The sequence below is a fragment of the Uloborus diversus genome, chromosome 1 (assembly GCF_026930045.1).
Source record: "Uloborus diversus isolate 005 chromosome 1, Udiv.v.3.1, whole genome shotgun sequence".
Lineage (NCBI taxonomy): Eukaryota > Metazoa > Arthropoda > Arachnida > Araneae > Uloboridae > Uloborus > Uloborus diversus.
Genome location: NC_072731.1, coordinates 101,407,639 through 101,423,706, shown reverse-complemented (window position 1 = coordinate 101,423,706; position 16,068 = coordinate 101,407,639). Strand labels below are relative to the sequence as shown.

At 33.5% G+C, this 16,068-nt stretch overlaps 1 protein-coding gene across 1 annotated transcript in view; it reads left to right on the top strand.

The window, feature by feature from the left end:
• The window catches only part of LOC129216666 (PMS1 protein homolog 1-like), a 97,721-nt gene that overhangs the window by 68,575 nt on the left and 13,078 nt on the right, over positions 1-16,068 (top strand). The window contains exons 10-12 of the mRNA XM_054850916.1: positions 11,797-11,970; positions 12,526-12,711; positions 15,709-15,833. Of these exons, the coding sequence (XP_054706891.1) occupies positions 11,797-11,970; positions 12,526-12,711; positions 15,709-15,833 (485 nt within the window). The remainder of the gene's footprint in view (positions 1-11,796; positions 11,971-12,525; positions 12,712-15,708; positions 15,834-16,068) is intronic.

Genomic DNA, 16,068 nt, shown 5'->3' with positions numbered 1-16,068 from the left:
AATTTTTTTATCTTCAGTTATTGAGAAATAATTTTTTTTTTTTTGTAAACAACTGCTGTTCATTCCGAGAAAACTGTAAATGAAAACTAACGCAAAATCGCAAAACTTTGAAGGGTCAAAAAGTAAAAACTGTTTTCAATAGAGAAGAAATACTTTAGGAGGTTACTTAGGACTATGAAAAGTAGACGTATACAAAGTTTCATTGAAATCTGAGATGGCGGGTGTTGGGGTGTGGTTGAACCAGAGTTGGTTTTCTGCCGGCAGAAACTAATTTTTGCCGTGCCAGTGGCAGAAACGGGTTATAACCGGTAAAAACTGGTAGAAACTGGCAAAAACTTGAAAAAGTCTTTAATAACTCAAGTAATTAGTAAATGATATTTGTTTAAATAAAATAAAAAATTAAACATTATTTCATCATTTAAAAAAATAAAATCCCATGCTAGTGCCCTTGATGTAGTTCAGAAAGGGAACTTTCCAATTGCAGTGACTCGTAGTATTTGGATTAATTTAACAAAGGATAAAAAATCATACAAGAGCACTTAGGAAAGAGGAGTGACATACAGAATTAAACAGGTATTACTGATTGTAATTTGCTCACTTATATGCTTCCTCTAAATTGTTTGTGATTGAAATTATCATGTCATGTGCTTGAAGAAGCAAGTGCCAGAATTTTACTTGCCTAAATTTTGTACCTAATGTCACAGCTTTGCAAAACAAACTGGCCCCATTTCTCAAAACTTTTTTTTCCAGTCAAAATTTTACCACTACCCCAGTTACTACATGGTGGACCAGTTATACAATAGATGAAAGTTTCACTTTGGTTAACAATTAATTATTTTTTCCATACATTTTCTGTTGTATATCAAGAATTAATTTTTCATTTTACCTCGGCAGAAACTTGCCAACCCTGGGTTGAACTGACATGGAATGATCCCCCTTCCGATTTTCTAAAATTTTATACAGAGATAGTGTTTGGTAATAAAGTAAAATTCCAAATTTTTAGATTTTTAATACAAATATTTTTTGATTGGGGTCATTACAAAAAAATGAATTTTGGTAGACGGAGTAACGTTTGAACACACATAACTTTTGTTCTAATTGCACTACATGCAAAAACTTGATACCATTTTAAAGCTCTTAACCCATTCTTTGCCCCGGCCGATACAGGATCGGTCGCGCAGTTTGTGTTAAAACTGCCCCAGACGATTCAGGCTCGTCGCAAGAAAATGGTTCCTAACTGCCTTCGACGAACCTGTGTCATCACGGCGTTTCTAGCAGTTTTTGCTTCGGCCGAATATGTGTCGGCGATCCTTCCAGGGGCAGAACCCTGTTACTGTGCTTCTCGGTTGGGTTCTGGTGCTTTTAGGGGAGCGGTAATTAAACTCGTTTCCTTAGTCCAAAGGGATATAACTTATAGTATTTCAAGAAACTGTTGTTGTAATTTATTTTATTTTACTAAGATATTTACCTTTCAAGTACTCTTGGATGGGACACGTATAACGCTTTAAATATTCAGACAATACATTTTTATCTTCTCGTGGAAGCTTTGTTTCTTAGCATTCTGGCATTTGAACTCATAACAAACAAGTGGGAAAATGTTTCCTTACTCATTTTACCAATATTTCTATGCTTGAATAAAGCAAAGAAATGGAAATATTTTTTTCTTGTTATCAAAGATCCACTGTCTTACACAAGCATCCTTAACTAAATGTTTCATAATCCTCAAATTTTATAATTTATTTTAAGCAATAATATTTTTTTTAAATTCTCTTACATGTTTTAATTTTGTACGACTATGTTTTTTTAATTATAATGTGTTTACTACGGTTTTTATTTATTTGTATACTGTTATTATTTTGTTATTATTTTTCATTATTTATTTTTTTTTATTTTTTTTATTTTATTTATTTATTTATTTTTTTTTTTTTTTGTTTATTTATTTTTAAATGATGATATTTTAAACTTAAATTATAATTTTTTATATTCGCGGCACACTTTGATGGAGTTTTAGTGATACGGTTTTGAATATTTTTAATTTCACACAACAAAAATTATGACAACCGCATTGACTATACGTAATAGTTGGACATAAAAAAGAAATAAAATATGTACTACAGTACAAATGAAATGATAATATCTTGAGTTCTTTTCGCTTTACTCATACGAAACGAAACATTCTTTTTCTCCCTTTCTTTTTCAGATTTTATTTATTGTTTTAAAATAGCTCCAATGTTTTAATTGCACCTTCCTTTATGAGATTTTAAAAATAGAAATAAAATATTTGGTTTCTTTTCAATAATCAAATTGCCTTAATTAGTAAATAATCCTATGAAACTAACTAAAATTTATCCAATTATGTTTAAAAAAAGAAAAACAATCCGACTCGATTTCAAGCAAGATTTTCTTTTTTCTTCTTCTGAATACATGTTCCCAAATACAAGCAGTAAAGCTTGCTTTGAAATTCCTTTCTGATTCAAACTGTTTTGTTGTAAGAAAATAATGTAGAGAGGTTGACCACAAGACACCAAGGGGGACACCTCCTTAGGGAATCCACCCAGGTGGCCTCTGTTATTCCCCTCTCAGCTGGGGGCTTTTTGTTGCATGCACAAAAGTATCCTTTAGGGAAATAGAGGATTAGCCGCAAGTTTTGATCTTTTGTAATCATTTATCTTTAAAATACTTCCCATGCTTAAGCAACTGATATCTGGACACTCAGAAGGGATTTAAAAGTCAGAGTTACGATAAAAGAACCGACCGGCTCTGTGTTTATTGGACGTTTTGAAGGGTCACAATATATCAAAGGAACCAAAGAATACTTTTTATCCTCTTATAGTCCAGTCAAACTAGGTCGAAAAAGGGCCGAACCCGGACATTCAAAAAAAAGAATGTGCACCTATGCCAAATTGTTCAGTATCATGAGGAGATAACGTACCAAAAAGTCCCAAGAGTTTAAGCGTCGGGTTTGGGCGTTATAGGGGGGCAAAGAGGGGGCTCAAAATGCAGATTATTGCTTTCTTTCAGCTGTATTTCCAACACTATTCGTTTTCATGAAAGGGTAATTGAATAAAAGTTAAATGTGGAACAAATTACAAACATTGCAAGTACTATTTTTACATACATCCATCATTAAGGGGGGGGGCGATTGACCCCCCCCCTCCCACCTCCCCTACGGATTTTGAGATATATACATTGTACAAATGCAAAAGTTTCATTGCAGGTATTTTATTGTTTTTTTATGACATTTTCGAGTGTATTCCCTTTGCCCCCCCCCTCCCATGAGTAAATGAAATGACGGTCCTAATCATACGTATCTCAATTCAAAATAACGTTGACAATTATTTGTTCATTGAATAAGAAATAAATTCCGAAGTGCATCCGCTTTGGATTTTTCAGAGCTGTGCTATAGAATATGAAATTTCATAAATTCGTTTATGCCGATGGATATTATACTAAGAAACTTAATAGTAATAATATATTTAAAGTTTTTTTTTCGGTTTTAAGTTAAAGTGACGTAAAGATGGCATTGAGGTTCAATTCCACTGTACGCAGGCTCGAATCTATGTACCCGCAGATCCAGCAATGCGGGGTTCTGTTGGGGGGGGGGTTCAGACCGCTTAGGTGGTTCCATGGCCTAAGAAACCAAAAAACTTTAAGAAACTAAATAAAAACCAATTCTTCAAATTTAAAAGCTGAAAATGTTTTTGTAATCTTTTAGTAAAAATTTGAGAAACTATAGAAACTCAATACATAGTATTACTTATGAACTTTAGCGAATCTTAATTAATAAAAATAGCTTAACAGGTGTCACCAAGTTGTGAATTTGAAACATATTCTTTTTAATAATAAAATAATATACTATGCACAGAAATAATCATTAGGAATCCTCAAAGTTTTAAAATATAGAAAGAAAGCACACACACACATCGGTTCTAAAAGTCTGAAGGACAAAAACAGAAAGAAAATTAGGTGGTCTAACGATCACAGTTTTGCATTGTACTGCTCTGTACGTCTGTTTTTAGGTCTCAGTGTGAATCGGATGTCGGAATGAATGTTGAATGTATAGAAAAGGGGTAGTTTCTAAAATCTGAAAGGTAAGACGTTGCGCCTTAAGCGAAGGGCTTGATTACCAAAAAGGCTCGGGAAGCTAGAGCTCCCCCTCATAATTTTCAGGAAGTCCAAAAATTACTGAAAAACTGCTTAAAAATTCCAGATTCAGCTTTTAAAGGTACTGCAAGCATTAGAACTGGTTCGATCAAATTTGGCCGAACTATTACAATGCACTTTCATAACAATTTTGTGACAGGACAAATATGTTTCAGCAACTAACCACCCTTTACTGTTTAGAATTTCAGTGAAAACGTATGTAATTTACAAAAATTCTATCAGTCGGGGAGAAGGAGAGGAGCCTGCTTATAAAGTCTTTAAAAAAAATTTGTGTTTTCTCTTCCCAGGTAGCATTAACTCATCGGATTTTGCTCGGCCGATCATCGACTCCTCCTAAACTCATCGCGTAAAGCACGCTGATATCGTTGCGATCAGAATCCGAGAACGGTTTTCGATGAGCTGTTTTTTATCGGAAAACTATATCGTTACGATCAAATCTTCCGATGAAAATTTGCCGATCTGCATTTCATCGGAAAAAGAGATCGTAACGATCAAATTTTCCGATGAAAATTTGCCGAGCTGCATTTCATCGGAAAAGAGATCGTAACGATCAAATTTTCCGATGAAAATTTGCCGAGCTACATTTCATCGGAAAAAGAGATCGTAACGATCAAATTTTCCGATGAAAATTTGTCGAGCTGCATTTCATCGAAAAAAGAGATCGTAACGATCAAATTTTCCGATGAAAATTTGCCGAGCTGCATTTCATCGGAAAAAGAGATCGTAACGATCAAATTTTCCGATGAAAATTTGCCGAGCTACATTTCATAGGAAAAAGAGATCGTAGGGATCAAATTTTCCGATGAAAATTTGCCGAGTTACATTTCATCTTAAAAAAAGTAGGTCGTTTAAATTTTCCGATAAAAATTTTCCCAATCTAAAATTTTTGAAAATCTCTCAACTGTTAAAATAGGATAAATTTTATTATTCGAATATCCGACTATTGATCAAACGTAAGGCTATACGGATCAACATTCAAGTTTGAGAATCGGAGGAAAAATGATTGAGACTTTGACTCCGAATCCGACTCCTGGATTTTGGAAGGGTTTACTCCAATTTGCTGCAAAATCAATTCAACTTTAACTCCACGATTCCAACGCCGATTACCTCACTGGAATTGCGAACAAAATGAGACTCCGGCTCTTGAATGATTTCTCTCTATCTCCAAAACAATTCCACTCCGTTCAATTTGACTCCCAAAATTACCGACCCCGACTCTTCACTAGCTGGCGCCATAAGTGTCATGGCCTTGCCACCCGATAGATGGCGCCACAAATGATTTTCCATTTAATGCATTATTTTCCGCCATGGAGCGAGCATAACTTGTCTAGTGGTTAGCATATGAATCTCGTATTCCAAAGGACTAGGGTTCGATTCCCGGCTAGAGCGACTAAGATTGAACTTATGAATCACGCTCATCAAAAGTTGTTAAATTAGAAATTAATTAAACAAGTTATTTAAAAAAATAATATATATTAAGTAATTCCGAAATGATGTCATCCGAAAATACCCCTCCTGCAAGTTTTCTACAGACTATTTTTTTTTCCTACTTGCTTGTCCCTATATCGTAGTTGTTACTACTTCTCATCGTACTTTCATCCTAAATTCATCGCCTCGGAACGACAGCACTGCTCGTATATTGCTCCAAATTTCATCGTATTTTCATCCAAAATTCATCGCCTCGGAACAGCACTGCTCGTATATTGCTCCAAATCTCATCGTATTTTTATCCAAAATTCATCGCCTCGGAACAGCACTGCTCGTATATTGCTCCAAATCTCATCGGTATAGGGAGCAAAATTCATCGGATTCCGATGATCGGATTCTACTGTTGCCGATGAGACATATTGGAGCAATTTCCGATGAAAACTCATCGGAAGCCGATCATCGGCCGATCATCGACCGATCAAAGTTTGATCGGATTTCGATGAACGGCCGATCATCGGCCGATGAGTTGATGCTACTCGGGTTCACTTTGCAGATTTGCAGCTTCTATTTCTATAACTTCTGTTGAGTGCAGAAAAAATATAAATGCACCATATGAAAGAACTCATTTAAACGATGTTTGTTTTGATTTTCAAGAGTAGTTTTTGGCATTTTTCAAGTTTGAATTGCTTTTTTCCTTGGAACATTTTCAAAAGTAAAAACTAAGACTTTTGCTTCCAAATGTATAATATGTTATGTTTCTGAAAAGGTTTAAGAAAAAATTACAAACATTTTACTTTAATTTAAAAAAGGAAAGGATTTTTTTTAAACCTTTTTTTTTTTTGTCAAGAGCAACGATTATACTTGAAAATCTCCCCCCCCCCTCCCTTCCTTTGGTTGAAATACTAACAAGTATGTCACTAGCGGTGCTGCTTCGGTTCTAAAAGTAGCCATCAATTTTTGACACTTAGATTCGGTCATTTACGGAAATTCAGTCTACTATTTTCGCTTAAGGTTTTTAATTGAGATCGTTCATAATCTTTCAGTATTTCAGACTAACAATCATTAGAATGCTGATGAATAATCAATTCTGGTATCGCTTGTACAGTCAAAATTCGACAAAGTATGTTTAACGTCTGTTCCTATCTTTTTACATTTCAATTCGACCCGTTTCTGTTCTTCTTGGGGACATAACATAAATATATTTTCTGTTTACTTCAAGAAAAATGTAGGTTTTCACTTTTGAACTTGCATTTCCATTAACGTACTGTTTTAAAAGAATGTAAAAATTTTTTTGTCTCCAAATTAAGGTATTTCTGTGAAAGTTTTGCTTACAAATGAAATTGAAGAACAAAATTAAATTGTTGAAAAAGCCGCATTGCGGTACATTCCTCCGTGGTCCTAAAAAATTTGTCCCGAATATATGACTATAATGTTAGCAAAAGAAAAATTAGCTAAAATGGCAGAAAATGTAGAACGTGATATAAAATCGGGAAAAAAAGTGACACACTAAATGTGTTTTTGTCTCAAGCATATAATTCCCATTATTGAAATTATGAAACTCTAACTAAGAAGTTAAACGTCATTCATACAAAATCCAGCGTCTTATAAACTCGGCCAATGAAGAGTTAAAGATGTGGTTTAATCAATCAATAACCAGGAAATTAAAACCTTTTATGAAATTTTGAAGACTGAATAATAAGGAAGTAAAGTATTTCAATTATCAAAACTAAACATTTTTGAGCAAATCGTCCAAATTACGGAAACACATGGTGAGGAACAAGACAGCTAAAAACCACATGAAACCTAAATCTGGATCATGTTTTTTAAAGAACTTCCCTAAATTCAATTTAATCTGTTATAATATTTGGCAGAAATAGTTATTTTAAAAACAATAAGACACGAGCAAGGAAACTTTTTCATTTGTACAATGTATACCTCAAAAATAGGGGGGGATCCCCCCCCCCCCAAAGACAGATCTTTGCAAAAAATATTACTTGTAACATTAGTTATATGTACCATATTCAACTTTTATTCAATTACCCTTTCATGAAAAGGAATAGTGTTGAAGATACAGCTGAAATAAAGCAATAATCTGCATTTTGAGCCCCCTCTTTGCCCCCCTGTAACTCCCAAACCCGACGCTCAAACTCTTGGGACTTTTTGGTACGTTATCTCCTCATGATACTGAACAACTTGGTATAGGTGCACATTCTTTTTTTTGAATGTCCGATTCATGACCTAATTTGACTGGACTATTAGAAAATCATTCCCACAGTTAGTGTTTTTGTCAATCCAATTCCCATGCTCACAGGTTGGATCGATTAGTCAATTGTTTGAAGAACGTTTTGTTGAGCCCTTTTGAAAGATAGATCTTCTTACATTTAACAGTTTTGATTTCTTAAGTGTATAAAAAGAAAAAAAATGATATACTGAGATGAAAGCAAAAATAAAAATAAATCAATAAAATAATTAGTGTTATAAAAATAATTGCTTTTCGTCCTATCCTCTATTGTTTATTATTTTCCCTGTGTAAATTTAATGAATATTTTAGCACACATTAGCAACCTTGTATTTTATTGCAATACTTAATCTAGTATCTAAAAATTAATAAAGCAAAGCGATTTTCGAAAGCAAGCTCAACAGCAAAAACAACATTAAAATCCCGATAGCAAAATGGGGAGAAAAGTGCTGTTACAATGTAGCAAAAAGCAACTCCGTTCGTTATCTGCAGCATGCACGTTAAGGGGTTTCGGGCTGGTCGTGGAATGGGTTTGAAACACGCTTTAAGATGATATATTACATGGTCCAAAAATGCTGTGGTGGAAAAGTGGGTAATTCTTTCGAATGTGTTAGAAAACATGAACCACCAACTTAAATAAAAAAAACAAAATGAGGAAAACAAATTTAGGCCGATCGTATTTTAAGTGATTCCGCAAAACTCCAGGACGTCTCAATGCTTGGTGCCTACGTGGAATACAAAGAAAAGGTTTGACTTACCCCCATGTAGTAGAAACACAATAAGCACAACTCATTTCGCGTCACATGTGAAAATTTATTCCGATGATTATCACTTACACGACGAATATCAAGATCCTAGGGAGCTCCCGCGGCGTAATCAAAACATGGAAGGGAATATAAAAGATTACAATATGAAAAATTTAGGTAAGTTAAGTTCACAGTCCAGTCTATTGCAGGGAATTATGTCGTCACAGCAGAGGGATGTGCGTTGTACATGGGGAAGCTTAAAAAAAGGCGCGGCCTGTTGTTGCAGTGAAAGAACTCATCGTAGAGACATCAGCGAGAAAGATGACGTAAAACCACATGGAGCTGGCCGCTATACCACGGCGATGACTGAGAAATCTCATTACTCAGGACAAAAAAAGGCGCTGCAGGAATCAGAACTAAATTCATGTCGACCGCGCGTACCGCTTTCGCTATCCGGGTCTCACCAGCTACAGGTGCATCACCAGCCTTCTCTGATCATATGCAATGATCATCGAGTAAAAAGAAAGGGTTTTCATCCGTGCATGATCGGAGCTACTTCCACGTGGACGCGAACATTTTTCAATCTTTTTTTTAGAAAATCTTGATTAAATATAGGATCTCATTCGTAACTAAACTATCATTTTTTTAGAGAAACAGGGCTCTTAGGCTCCTGTGCAATTATTTTACAATTTACATCCTTTTTTATGCCGATGCATCAAGATTTTGCATCGCAGTCGTCGCCATTGCATATGACCCATTTTCAAGTCAAGCGTCCGCGCTCCTAACCCACGCTCAGTCACGTATCACGGCTAGCACACTACTCCTTTTTTCCCCGAAAACTTTCATGAGACATCAAGCTAAAAACCCACGCGGTCGCGTGAAAAACAGATATCCATACGCGGCGTCACTTAGCACAGCGAATGGGAACGCGGGAAAATGACATCACCAACGAGACCACGCCTACGGCCAATGAGCGAAAAAGGCGGGAGACAACGCATCACGGGAGGAAGAAGGGAAAACATGGCCGCCAAAAACTCAGAAATGACGCCATTAAATCAGAAAATGCAAACGCATGAATTAAAATGCGAATCTAAGAAAATATATGTGATTACTATATCACAAATGCAATCTTAAATGTTGAAGGTCATTCAAAATTACCTTTGACCTTGAATATTTCTGAAAGTTATTATTTTAAAAATCTGAAAAAAATATATATTATACACACTATTGTGTTCTTTATTCGTGCCAAGTTTCATGTTGGGACAATTAGGGGATCGACTATAATTTATTGTTTCATGCAGCGGATGTCTGACGATAAATTGAAAAATAATGATATAGCAACGTTTGGCAGAGGATAAATTAGAAATGTATAACAATTTTAAAATTATATTTGCTTTTTTTAAAATATCGTTTGCAGATTTACTTACAGATGCTATTTTCCATGCCAGCAATGGGGTGGTCCCGGGTTCGAATCCCAGCTTGGGCATGGACGTACTTTCTCTCTCCTGTCCTTGTCCTTTCCTTGTGTGAATGTGTTGTTATGCTGTGAATGGTTGCCTACCCTATAAACGGGTCCTTATAGCGTGTGCACTGTGGAAGTTAGACTTTACACCAAATTATGGTACAGTTGGAAAAGTGAAGCAGCGCACCCCAAACTGCCAGCCTTGCTGGCACAAGACAACAACAACAGGGTTCTCATCCCGATGAGTTGAATCAACTTTTTAGTTGATTTAACTCTTCGGGAAATTGCCAAGCATTCGCTCAACATACGAGTAAATTTGTTGAGTCAACTCGGTTCAGTTTTAACAACGTTGTGGGGTATTTTTAGAAGAAAAATTGAATCTACGAAGTTGCCTCGTGTGAAGACAATGGAATACTCCAGTCAACGAGTAAACAAACGACTGTTTTGAAAAGTTGATTCAACTAACCGCCTCGTGTATATAAAGTCCTAATAGAATGCTACAAGTAATCATGTGCTTTTAGAACTTTCTTTACCTAAATATGTGATTGCATTGCAGTGTTAGTCTGTTGTAAGCAAAGGCGACCCAAACTTTTACTTTTTAGAAGGTCAGAAATTCTTAATTTGTTGAAAGGAACTTTAAATTTCTCCAAATAATCATAATTTTGCCAAAAAGAACTCCAAATTTTGCCGAATGATGATAATTTTGCCGAGTCATCAGACAAAATTTGTTGAATAAAGACATTTTTGAAAGCTCATATTGGCCTCCCGTGACCTTCTATTGGGGCGCACCTGGTTGTAATCCTTTTCATCTGCCATAACATTGTGTGCATGAAGACTTGAGACCAATTTTTACTCAAGTGCAGAAACTAGAAGGAGATATAAAATTGCAGAAGCAGAAAGCAACCTAGCAAAGCATTGTCAAGAAGAAGTACATAACTGTTAAGTCAAGTTTGACTGCAGGATAACTTGTATAATTATTTTATGTAATTTACTCATTGTACATCACATTGAATGAATTTTTCATTTTTCTAATGTTTGATTATCAGCAGGATTATGACACATTTTGGCACACATATTGGACTTTCAATTGATGGCAATTGATTTTTAGTCACTCGAAGTAGCATTAAAGTTTAAATTACGCATGATCCCAGTGTTGTCCCATCATGAAACTTGGTGTAAATAAAGAAAATAATAGTGTACACAAAATATCTATCTATCTATATATATATATATATATATATATATATATATATATATAATTTCAGATTTTTAAAATTATAACTTTTGGAAATACTCTAGGTCAAAGGTCATTTCAAATGACCTTCAAAATGAAAAATTGTATTTTTGTATCATGTAATATAACATTTTGAAGCTCTTAATGTAAATATATAAAGTTCAAGTTTCTAACTTTATTTGTTCCAGAGTTATGGTCAGGCAAGTATGAGCCGGTGGAGCAAAACATTAAAACTTCGACCCCTTATATCTAAAAAATTACAACAGCTAGAGGATAAAAATTTGTTTTTTTTTATACCACTTAGTAAATGGATATGAACCTGCAAAATATTGTTATAATCTGTGAGCACTTACTTTTTAGGTGTGTAAGTTGACATGGAATGACCCAAAAAAATTTATTAATGAGATGATCCTCTATTCTACTTTGCTTGCACTCTACAACTTGATTTTTAAAAACCATGCCTTAGAATGTTTTGCATGTTTTTAGTCTGCCTTATTGTTTCAATAACTGTTTCGTACTTTAGGAAAATTCAGACAAAAAATAAACTTAGAACTGCAGTTAGCCAGATCTTTGAAAACAAATCAACAGCTGTCATACCTACTGTTAATGAAAGGATAGAAAGGATAAATATGAAAAAGAAAAAGAAGAAAGAAATTGAATTTGATATTAAAAATATCAAAAGAAATTCCCTCAAAAGGTACTTTAAAAATATTATATCCTTTTTACTTAGCTTTTTTTTTTTTTTTTTGTAATCTCATTGAAAATTAATTTGTGTATTAAGGATCATGATTTTAAAACAGAATGTAGTTTGCAGAGATAGCAGGACTTGAATTATTAAAGAAAAGTAAATTTAGATGTAAAAAGTGCTCCAATGTACTACTCACTCCTGTTGAAGTTTGTAAAAGAAAAATCTTTTCACAATGGCATTTTGCTTTCTTGTTTCACTAAAAATTTTAAGTTGGTTTGCAAAGTATAAACACATATTTATAGTGTTGTATTAAAATTCATTGCATTGTACTTTTTCAGAGTTTATAGTGTGTCCTGTGTGTTTTATTATTTTTTAAACAAAACTGAAGCAAAAATTGCAATTTAAAGAATTGCTATGGTTTACTTTAAAATGTTTTAAGGTAAAAAATACAATAACAGAGTAATAACTCTCAACCATTACTTTTAACAGTAAAATCTGATAACTTTTGATTTGTATTCTATTAGCTTTGAGTTTTTCCTTTACATGAAATAACAAAAGTTTTAGTTTTCAGAGTGCTACCAATCAAGAATTGACCCTAATAAGTTGTATTTCATCAGGAGTATGGGTCTGTCACCAAAGGGAGAAACTATTGCTTTTGAACACCAGTCGATTGCAAGAATCCATAATTTATTATAGATTGTTAGAGACATTTCAATTTCATATTATGCCCACTGAACCCATTTGTTTGAGGTATGTCTTTATTATATTTGCCAAAATCATTTATTGAGAATTTTATCTTTATTTGAGTGTATTTTTGTTCCTGTGAAAGTCTGAAGTCTGTTAAAATACTGTAGACCCTCGTTTTATGCAGGCTTATTTCACGCCATTTAAAATTTGACACCTTTATTTTATTTTATGTGGATGAGTTTTGATTTTAAGTGGATGCAGCAATGCAAACAAGATAAAATTTTCCCCTCTTTCAAAATCGAAATTCCTGAGATTGCAGATTGCACACAATAAATTGAATTTTGGCACTTTAATAATCAAGCTTGCGCTACTGGAGACAATTTATACAATTGGTTCCAGAGCTCTTTCCAGAAACTCATTAAACTATAAGCAGAGCCTTTAGGAGTGACAAAAGAGGGGAAATCAACGAGGATACCGACATCAATGACACACTACCAAAAACATTCACAGTGAAAATTTTGAGCCATTCCTTGACACTAGCAAGTGATCTTTCTGATTTGTTAGTGAAAGAAGATCTTGCCCTAAGAAGTGATACGGGTGACCATAAATGTGTTAATGCTCTGCAAAGAACTGCAGAGAAAATCCTTAATGACTGCCAAAACTATCATAACCAACTCCTTTTTATAAACAGTAAATTAATTTATATGTTCTTTATGCACGTTGTGCATATGTGTTTTGATATGGAAAAACATTAAACTTATTACATGGGCAATTCCACATCAAATTAATTTAAAAAGATAAATTTTTGACCTCACCAGCACCAATTTTAATGACAATTAGTGTAAGGGGCACATATAACAAGATAAGTAATCCTGCCAATTTTTGAATTCTACTTGAAATATTTTGGAAAATACAAGGCTGTTAAAAAACTGAAAAAGTACGAAAAAAATTAAAAGTTGTGACATACAAATGACTGTAACTTCTTTCCTAATTATAGTAGAATAAAAATTCAAAAACCATTATAAAGCGAAAAAATAGAGCTTTCTATTGATATAAAACATGACTTTCTTACGAGGTCATTCACTGTGACGTTTGACCTTGAATATCTCAAAACATGCCCCCTTGTAATTTCTTCAAAAAATATTTTTTATAGCTCTAACACTATTCTTCCACTGCACCAAAACTTAGACTCGAATCACAATGGGAAGGTACTGAAAAAAAAATCAGGAATGTTCACCTATTTTACATTGAAATTCCATGTTTCAGGTCAGTCACCTTCTTGACCTCCTCACTATTTCCGATTTTAATGAACCTTCTTGTGAAGGACACTTATGACAAGTTAAGTAATCCTGCCAATTTTTAGAATTCTTCTTCAAAAAATTTACGAAATACAGGGCTGTTAAGAACTTAAAAAGTGAAAAATAAAAGGATATTTGTGACATCCAAATGACTGTTATTTCTATCCTAATGATAGGAGAATAAAAATTCAAAAACCATTGCAAATCTAAAAAATAGAGCTTTCTATTGGTATAAAACATGTCATTTTCACCTCAGGTTTAAGTTTCAAGATCATTCACAGTGACTTTTGATCTTGAATAACTCAAAACATGCCTACTTAGAATTTCTTCAAAAAAACATATTTTGTAGCTCTAGCACTGTTCTTCCACTACACCAAAACGCAGGTTGGGGCCGCAATGGCAAGGGACGACAAAAAAATCAGGAATGTTTACATATTTTTGTTAGATGCTTTACGTTATTTCTGTCCTAATATTATTGTTTTAATGTTTTGGGTGCATATTCTTCATAAAGTATGCATATTTCAACAAATGGACAGATTTCTTAAATAAGAGCTACAAAATGACAGACATTTTATTTGATAACCGTAATTTTTATCTGTAATAAGCAACAGATCTTGGAAATGAAAACAGCAAGTTTTATCCTATGACAAAGCTTCCTGTATTATGGCAGATTTTTGTTTGTGCTGCGTGAATAATGCGTCCAAAAATTGAAACAATAATAATAGAACAGAAATAATGTGAAACATTTAACGAAAATTCAGTTGACTCTAGAAAATTCCCATGGGACTGGCTAATAGCTTCGAGTTATCAATTGTTCGTTACGGGAAGTTGTATGTAAATATTCCTGATTTCTTTTGCAATACCTTGACAGTGCAGCCCCAAACTAAGTTTTAGAAAACCAGAGTTAGAGCTATAATATGTATATTTCTAAAGAAATTCTAAGACATTCAAGGTCACAGAAAATTGAACCATGGTGAACACTTGAAAACGTTCACGCCGTTGACACTTGGTGAACCTTGAAACAAACCTGTTGTGCGAAATCCATGTTTTCTACCAATAGAAAGCTCTGTTCTTTAAATTTGCAATAGTTTTTAATTTTTTATTCTACTATAATTAGAATAGAAGTTATAGTCATTTGCATGTCACAACTTTATGTTTTTTTTTTTTAAGTTTTTAACAGCCCTGTATTTCGTAAAATTTTTGAAGTAGAGTTCTGAAAATCGGCAGGATTACTTATCTTGTCATATGTGTCCTTTACTTAAAAACTTTTACACAAAAACTAAATTAGGGGCAATCCCCCCCTCCCCACTTGAAAAACTTCAGTCTTGAGAATATTTATTAATTTTTTTATTTATTTTATATAATTGAAAAAATGGTCTGACAAATTTGTTCCACAAACTCATCATAATAAATTATTTCATTGCCAAGGAAAAAAATTTTTTTTTCAAGTAATGTCTATTGATAATGCATCCCATGTATTCAAAAATTGTACTGAAAACTTTAATTTTTATGGAATAAAAATTGAAAATTTTGGCATTGTTAAATATTGGAAATATAGTGCTAAGGATGTATGGAAGTATCCCAAAAAATGTTTCTTCAAAAAATAAAACAAAAATATCTGTATAGAACACAAATTTTCTCTTTTTTGTTGAATCATGCACATAATTACCATCACGTAAAGATTTGTTTCTCTTTTGCCCTTAACCTTTTCTTATTTTATTCAATTTCGGAAAGAAAAAAAAAATTTACTTTTTTTGATTAGTGATTTTGAAATTGATGAGAATTTATTGGAAATTTTAAATCTGAACCTTGTGCAACCAAACAGTGAAACTTCCATAAAAGATCGAAGACTAACTGCCAATGGTTTAGCTGTAGTTTGTCTCAAAGGTATGTATGAAGACTTGTAATGCTTTTCTTTGTTTTATTCGTTCATTTTTAAAGCTGATTATTTATTAGCCAAAATGTTTAAGAAAGTATTAACAGAAACATTATTAAAGTAAGGCAAACAACGTTAAAAAAAAGCACAAATTTGCCTATAACAGCAGACACATGTTTCGGAATTACAGGGAACACCTTTTTCAATGCAAAAAGTAATGAGCTTATGGATGAAAAGACATCCGAC